The sequence below is a fragment of the Pan paniscus genome, chromosome X (genome assembly GCF_029289425.2).
Source record: "Pan paniscus chromosome X, NHGRI_mPanPan1-v2.0_pri, whole genome shotgun sequence".
In the NCBI taxonomy this organism is placed as follows: domain Eukaryota; kingdom Metazoa; phylum Chordata; class Mammalia; order Primates; family Hominidae; genus Pan; species Pan paniscus.
In genome coordinates this window covers 68,806,819-68,815,035 of record NC_073272.2, presented here as the reverse complement: position 1 = coordinate 68,815,035, position 8,217 = coordinate 68,806,819, and the positions used below count along the sequence as shown (strand labels likewise).

Sequence of the window (8,217 nt, the reverse complement as noted above, 5' to 3'; positions counted from 1 at the left end):
TTTGCTACTGTTATGAACATGGGAAATGTTTACATTGGCTGTAAATACTAGAGTTCCATTATAAAGCGCAATTTAAAGACTTCAGAATTCAGTAAAATGGTATAAATCCAAAAGGCATAACTACAATATTTTTAACTGCAATGCAATAACAGAATATGAACCTGTGTTGTGTCCTATGATCTCTTGGACAGAGAAGCTTGGTTTTGTGATTAGCAGCAACAAATTCAACATAAACAGCTTCAATTTGCTTTAACCATCAGGTTAAAAAAAATTTAAGCTTACTGCAACCCTAAATATGGTTTCACAGTTTTAATACTTTCGGTACAACCATAACACGTAACATAGGATGTGATGTAGTAACGTAATTACTCTCACATTGGACTTAATCAGAAAGAATTTGCAGATTTTATTTTATTTATTAAAAAAACCAGAAGGGAATATAGCTAAATGTTTAACATTAGTTAAAGCTGGGTGTTTGTGACATTTTTCGCTGTCCTTTTCTGTATCCTTGACGATTTCATCGTTTAAGATGAAATAATGCTTTCGGGCCCACCCTGATTTGTGGAGAGCAGCTGCCGCCCCCGCCACATCAAGGGGGCGGGCTCCAGCTGACTTCACAATCACTTCCGCCACCGCAGTCGCCGCCCGCCCCGCTGCTGTCTGGCGGGGGAGGAGCTCGGGACCGGGAGCAGTGGCTCTGGCGGTCGTGGCGGTCGGAGATCCGAGAGCTCTGCTTCTCTGAAAAGCGTGTGGCTTTCTGGACTTGGTGAGTGAAAGGCTGATTGTTTCCTCGATTCATCCGGGCGCTGGCGGTGGCGCGAGTGGCCGGGCGCGGGGCGAGTGGCCGGGCACGGGGGCGAGGATTTTGGGGGATTCCTGGGAACTGCTTTTCAGGTTCGCCCCTCGGGAAGGGGTGGGGCGGACGCGGGACCTGACTGCAGAGTGAGGCCCATGTCCTCCATCGGCCTGTTCTGGGGCCACATCCTCCGCTGCCGGAACCCCTTTGGTGTGGCGCGGTCCCCACTCGAGTGGCTTTCATCGCTATTGGGAGGGCAGTGGTGGTCGCGGCCCTCTCCCACTTCTCCCTGCCTCTCCTCCCCTCTCCTTCCTTCTTCCCTCCTCGGCCCCTTTGCGGAGCACTCCGTGGCCTTTCTTCCCATATTTTGCTGTTGTTTTGCCAAATGGTAAATGGTTAAGATTTTTAGGTAAAAATACTGTTCCCAGGGAAAAAATTGTAAGGAAAAAATAATTATTCTCAGGGAAGACTAGACCCACGCACGCCCTTTTCTTTCATTTTCCCTCTCCCCTGCCACATCGGTTGGGGTCTCCCGTTTGAGCTGATGGCCTTTTCCCACCTCTTTTTATGACATTGCGTCCCCCCTACCCCCCACCCCCCGTGTCTCGCGAGCACGCGCCCCCGCACAGAAGCCTTCCATTGCAGCCCCCTCCTTGCCCCTCCATCCTCAAGGTTCCAGTGCTTCCCCTCCCCCGCGCATGCGCAGGCACACGCAGCACACACCCTCTCACACACCCTCACACCCTCACACCCTCCCATGCCTTCCCCCTCCTCTATCCGCCTACCACATACACACCTCTAGCACCGGCCCCCTCCCTGCTCGGCCTCTGCGTGCTCTCGCGAACACATGCCTATTCACACACCCCCTCCGGCTGCCCTCCTTCTTCCTTCCTGTCATATACACACATAAGGACATCCTTCTATCGCTGGCCAGTGACATACATATGTAGCCACATGTGCTCATTCATACCCCCTTCTCAAATGCTCTCCTCTATTGCTCTGTCTGCCACGTGTGTCAGACACAGCTCTCTTTTGCTGGTCCCTGAGGTGCACACACTCGCACTCACATAAATCCTTCTACGGGGACACAACCTGCCTCCCTGCTTGCCATATCCACACAGGCAGGCATCGTTCTTTGATTGCCTGCCTCTGTTCCATCCACCTCAAGCACATCCCTCTCCAGTGCTGCGCACCCCCCACCCCCGCTTCCATTTGTGCCTGCTGCATTTGCTCACACTGACATTTCTCCATTGTTGCCTCCCATTTTGACTAACATACACACACACAAACTCTCAGACACTCCTCTCCATTGCCAACCATACACTCCTCTGCCTGTGACATACGCATAAACATGGGCATCCTTCTGTAGTTTCAGCTGCCTCACATACAGCTACACACACAAACACCTTCCCTTTCCTCATACATACACGCACCCCTCTCCTCCAAAGCCACCCGACCCATGCCTGTCATTTTCCTACCCACATCCAGAATGGGTCTCATTCTAACACTCATACCCTTTCCCCCTACAAACGTAAACATCCCTCTGTTGCAGGATTGCTGGTCCCCTTCCACCTGTCCCTCTCCTCTTGATAGACAGACACATAGGCACTCGTGCACACACGGCGATCTGTATTTTCCACTCTATTCCAATTTGCATTTCTCCTGTATGTCTGCAGCACTCAGAAAAATGCAGACACCCCATAAAAAAAACTACAGCAGTCTTTCCTTTCCCCACGTTGCACAATTCCACAGTACTTCACCCACCTTCCAAGCGTCCAGTCACCCCCCAACCTTCCGTCAGATTCTCCTCTAAGTCTGGCTTTCCTGCAAACCCAGTCTTGTAATCATTTTGCCAACATTAAAAATGTGTTCCAGGTCTACACCTGACAGTCACTGGAATGCTACTCCAGGCCTTAGAAGAAAGTGAAACTAATTTTAAAGGCCCCTTATTCTTTCTGTTACCTGCCTGCTGAAGTGAAAATAAATCTCCCTGCTCCTTTATTCTAAACTGATTTTACTTTCCCATCTCAAAAACGTGTGCAGGGAGCAGGAGCCCTCCTACCCGAGCCCCAGCTGTATTGGAAACCCTCCTAAGTCAGAGTGATGGGTCAGGAATCTAGCAAGCCTGTATGGCCCAATCCAACAGGAGGGTATCAGTCCAATACAGGTAGGAGGTATGGAAGAAGGCATGCTTATGTCAGTTTCAGGCCACCCACGAGCCAGCGGGAAAGGATTGCCAGCCGGAGAAAGACGAACTCCGAAGTCCCAATGCACAGATCAGCCCCCAGTCAAACCACCAAGAGGAGCCGATCGCCATTTTCCACTACTCGTCGTAGTTGGGACGACAGCGAGAGTTCGGGAACCAACCTGAATATTGATAATGAGGACTATTCCAGGTATCCGCCAAGAGAGTACAGAGCTTCGGGTAGCAGAAGAGGAATGGCCTATGGACATATTGACTCTTATGGGGCAGATGATAGTGAGGAGGAGGGGGCTGGGCCTGTTGAGCGACCGCCAGTGAGAGGGAAAACTGGCAAGTTTAAAGATGATAAGCTGTATGACCCAGAGAAAGGGGCAAGGTCTTTGGCTGGGCCACCTCCACATTTCTCTAGTTTTAGCCGTGATGTGAGAGAGGAGCGAGACAAGTTAGACCCAGTCCCTGCAGCAAGATGCTCAGCTAGCAGAGCTGACTTCCTGCCACAAAGTAGTGCGGCCTCACAGTCGTCTTCTGAAGGCAAGCTGGCTACAAAAGGTGACAGCTCGGAGAGGGAGAGAAGGGAGCAAAATTTACCTGCACGTCCCAGCAGGGCTCCTGTGAGTATTTGTGGTGGTGGGGAAAACACCTCAAAGAGTGCAGAGGAACCTGTGGTCAGGCCCAAAATCAGAAACCTGGCAAGTCCAAACTGCGTGAAACCAAAAATTTTTTTTGATACTGATGATGATGACGATATGCCACACAGTACTTCCAGGTGGAGGGATACCGCCAATGACAATGAAGTCCACTCGGATGGCCTGGCAAGAAGAGGGAGAGGCGAGAGTTCAAGTGGCTATCCCGAGCCAAAGTACCCTGAAGACAAACGGGAAGCGAGGAGTGACCAAGTGAAACCAGAAAAGGTGCCGAGACGACGACGCACCATGGCCGACCCTGACTTCTGGACGCACAGTGATGATTACTACAAATACTGCGACGAAGACTCTGACAGTGACAAAGAGTGGATTGCTGCTCTGCGTCGGAAATATCGAAGCCGAGAGCAAACCCTGTCCTCCAGTGGCGAAAGCTGGGAGACTCTGCCGGGGAAAGAAGAGCGGGAACCTCCACAGGCTAAGGTGAATGCCAGCACTGGCACCAGCCCTGGCCCCGGTGCTAGTGCCAGTGCCGGGGCTGGCGCCGGGGCCAGTGCCGGCGGCAATGGCAGCAATTACCTTGAAGAAGTTCGAGAACCATCTCTTCAGGAAGAGCAGGCATCCCTGGAAGAAGGAGAAATTCCTTGGCTCCAGTACCATGAGAATGACAGTAGCAGTGAGGGGGATAATGATTCTGGTCACGAGTTGATGCAACCTGGGGTATTCATGCTGGATGGAAACAACAACCTTGAAGATGACTCCAGTGTAAGCGAAGACCTAGAAGTGGATTGGAGCCTCTTTGATGGATTTGCAGATGGGTTAGGAGTGGCTGAAGCCATTTCCTATGTGGATCCTCAGTTCCTCACCTACATGGCACTTGAAGAACGCCTGGCCCAGGCAATGGAAACTGCCCTTGCGCACTTGGAGTCTCTCGCAGTGGATGTAGAGGTGGCCAATCCACCAGCAAGCAAGGAGAGCATTGACGCTCTTCCCGAGATCCTGGTCACTGAAGATCATGGCGCAGTTGGTCAGGAGATGTGCTGCCCCATCTGCTGTAGCGAATATGTGAAGGGGGAGGTGGCAACTGAGCTGCCGTGCCACCACTATTTCCACAAGCCGTGTGTGTCCATCTGGCTTCAGAAGTCAGGCACCTGCCCCGTGTGCCGCTGCATGTTCCCTCCCCCACTCTAAAGACCAAGGCCGTTTACTCCTGGTCTGATTATTTTCCCCATCTGAAATCCACAATACTGCAGGAGCCCTCTTGAAATTAACAATGGAAATAAAACCAATCAGTCAGTTAGCCTAAACCTATTGATTCCTCGTGATTATTTCCAATGTGAAAACAGTTGTGTATGATTGCATTAAAAATCATATCATCTTTTAGAGGTTAGAAAAGGGAAAACTAAACTTTCTAAATGCTACTTGAGATTGCAGTAAGAAGATACGTTTTCTAACCTGAAAGTTAAATCGCATTTGTTTTCTTCAGTAGAATGTGTTGCTGTTACTTGTAACGTCAAGTTTATCTGTTAAATATGTCCAAAAGGCAAAATCATTTTTGTTGCATGTTATGGGTCGATGTTCCTGTAATTGCAGTGCCGTAAAAGCTTATTAAAGTTGTTCTTTTGGTTTTACATGGTATAATGGAATTTTTTGGTTTTGTCTGAAGCAGTGGTACTGAATGACTTTATAATTGATCCCTTGCATTTGCATCAAAAGCTTTAGTTTCACTGGAAATGCTGACTTCAACAATTGCAAAAAAAAAAAAAAATGAGGGTAGTGACTTTAAAAGTAGGAATAAAGTGTATGGTTGTCCAACTACTGCAGGGGAAAAGGTCAAATAGATGAAGAAGGAAGAAAAGAAAGAAGGAAAGAAAGAAACAATAAGAAAGCATGGTAAAGAAACAAAACAATGGTAGGATTAAGTCCAAACTGAATGTAGGGATGAATGAGTTAAAATCACCTTTGAGAAAATAGTAACTCTTAGAGGGAATGGGTCCAAAAAAATAAAGCTATATGCCAATTTTATAGCTTAACACAGTGACACAGATAGGAATTGAAAAAATATGCCACACAAGTGCTACAGGAAAATACAGGTACTCACCTACACAGAGTGAACAGGTTTTAACATTTGGCTGTATTTGCTTCAGAGATGTCTCTGTCTGTCTGTCTGTCTCTCTCTCTCTCTCTCTCTCTCTCCCCCCCTCACCACCCCTCTCTTCTCTCTCTCTCCAATAAATAATTTTTTTTTAGGCACAGGTGAAGTTCCTCAGCCCCTAATATTTACCTTCTTTCTTACACAGAGGTAAGCACTACCCAGAAAATGGTGTGTTTACTTCTTGTCTATGTCTTTAGACTTATATATGAGTGTGTGTTTGTATGTATATGTGTATATAAATATTCACAATCAAAAAGTATTAATGTTTTTTAAATGGATATAACCGATAGACTGTATATATCATTTTGCAACTTGAATTTTAGATTCAACAGTGTTTTGGAGACAGCCATTTCGATACATATGGATCTAGTTCATGCAGTTTAACTGCTGTATACAAAATATTTAATTGTATGAATTACCACACCTTATTTATCCATTTCCCTACTGGTGAACACTTAGGTTCTTCCCAGCATTTTGCGGCAATGAACATACTAAACAGATGTGCTTTTGTGCACATGTGTGAAGTTCTCTAGAGGTAAGTATATGGAAGTGAAATTTCTGGGTCCTAGGGTTTGAGCATCTTCACCCCAACTAGATATTGCCAAATTGCTTTCCAAAGTCATTGTACTTGTTCATGCTCCTACTAACAGTTTCTGAGTGCTATTTCTGCACATCTCCAACAGGCTGGATGTTGTTCATGTTCAACCTGACTCATAATCGGTGACATGTAATTTAACACACCAATGAAACATATTACATCTATCAGAAGCCAATAGCTTTTCTTCGTGATAATATCTAGTTTGGGCTAGGAAGAGATGAAATGAGAAGACTCATGGGGTTGGTGTGCATATAAACTATAGCAGTCTTTTTGGAGAACAGTTTGGGTAGTAGCTATCTATCAACATATTCAAATGGTGCATGTCCTTCAGCCCAACCTGGGTTCCTTGCTAGTATGGAATTAAAACTATGCAGCAGTTAAAAGTTGGATGTACTGACATGAAAAGATCTCCAAGACAGTGTTAAGTAAAGAAAGCATAGTGTAGAGCAACATGTACAGTGTTTGTGTAAAATAAAGCCTTACAAAACCAAACTTTATATGAAAATGCTTAAGAATGTCTGGGAGGCGACATGCCTAACTGATGGCAGGGGTTACCTCTAGGGAGGGACGGAGGATTGGGGGAAAGCAGTCAGGAAGGAGACTTTTGTTTTTCACTTGAAATAATGAATTTGCTTCATATTGTTTACAGTGTCAGTGCATTTTCATGAATATTATTACAACAAAATAAGCAAAATCAAAAATTTTTCCAATTTAGAAAAAGCAAGATGTCATTCTTCTTCTCTCACTGCAAGTACAGAAACGTGGGTTGAAACTGCAGCTCTTTTTTCTGCAACTGGTCAAGCTGATATTTATGACTTCATCCCTCACAAGTCATTCTAGGTTTCCCCTTGGCCTTCAGCCAGCACCTCAGCTGGTTATGGAGGCTCAGGAGTCTGAGTCCTTGGAGAGCCCTTTTAGGGTGGGGTTTTGGAGGTTTGCCATTAACCTTTGCTGTGCTCCGACGGGCACCACCTAAGGAGGTATTTTAGGAGCACGATTGGGTCCTAATCATCTTCCTTTCTGTTGCTATTGCATAGCAGCGACTCTAATTTGCCTTTTAGTCAGAATTAATTTCTGCACAGAAAGGGACACTTACCCGGTGCTCAAAGCCCCCTGCTGGTGTGTTGGAGCAACCTGCTACTGCAGTGTCTTGGTGGACTTGAGGCGTGCTCTACCAGGAAAGCCCACAGGCCCCAAGACCTGTACTCCTGGGGCCCTGAGCAGCTGCGACTTGGACCTGGGACGTCAACTAAGCCCATCATACACTCGTGCCCAGTACTTTAAGGCTGGAGGGAGAAAGTCAGAGAAGTGGGGGTCCTGAATCATTTGTCCCCGTGCTGCTGTGATGATTATGTTGGTGGCAGCAGGGGCGGCAGCAGTGGTGGTATGGGGCGGCAGTGATGTGGGTCCCGTGCTGACAGTGCTGGCGGCCAATAGCTCCTATGGCAGGATGTGGCTGTGTCCTTGGCTGCCCAGTTCCCTTGCTCCTGCCAGTTTCTGATTCTCCAGCCTCTCTGACAATTCCCCAAGCTCCTCTATAGCTTTCCAATAAAACTTTTCTGATTCAATTAACTAGCATTGGTTTCTGTTGTTTGTTAACTAGGAACCCCAAGTGGCACACTTGCCAACCCCGTAGCCCACTTTTGTGACTGTTTTCCTCATCATATGAGATATTCCACATGGCCAAGGGTCAGGCAATTTCTGTTTATGATGCAGTGGACCTGTCATTGGCACCCGGGGCCATGGTTTTAGAACAGCAGGCCTCAGGGGCCTCCAGACATGAAGCAGTCATTTATCAGAGTAAGTTGTTTGGATATTCATTGA

At 47.2% G+C, this 8,217-nt stretch overlaps 1 protein-coding gene across 3 annotated transcripts; it reads left to right on the top strand.

Moving 5' to 3' along the window:
* Positions 1–561: 561 nt before the first annotated feature.
* PJA1 (praja ring finger ubiquitin ligase 1) lies at positions 562–5,271 on the top strand. Of its 3 annotated transcripts, none has more exons than XM_003816894.4 (2): positions 562–766; positions 2,998–5,271. In XM_003816894.4, exon 2 carries the CDS (start codon positions 3,065–3,067, stop codon positions 4,829–4,831), a length of 1,767 nt encoding a protein of 588 aa, XP_003816942.3. In that variant the 5' UTR covers positions 562–766; positions 2,998–3,064; the 3' UTR covers positions 4,832–5,271. The 3 variants fall into 3 exon arrangements, with proteins under 3 accessions (XP_003816942.3, XP_008968251.3, XP_003816943.3); XM_008970003.3 differs by having other exon boundaries at positions 567–766; positions 3,004–5,271; XM_003816895.4 differs by having other exon boundaries at positions 577–766; positions 2,672–5,271.
* Positions 5,272–8,217: the final 2,946 nt, after the last annotated feature.

What these genes read in the sequence shown, in the direction of transcription:
- PJA1 (XM_003816895.4), top strand. Translation starts at nt 2,900, where the DNA reads ATGGGTCAGGAATCTAGCAAGCCTGTATGGCCCAATCCAACAGGAGGG.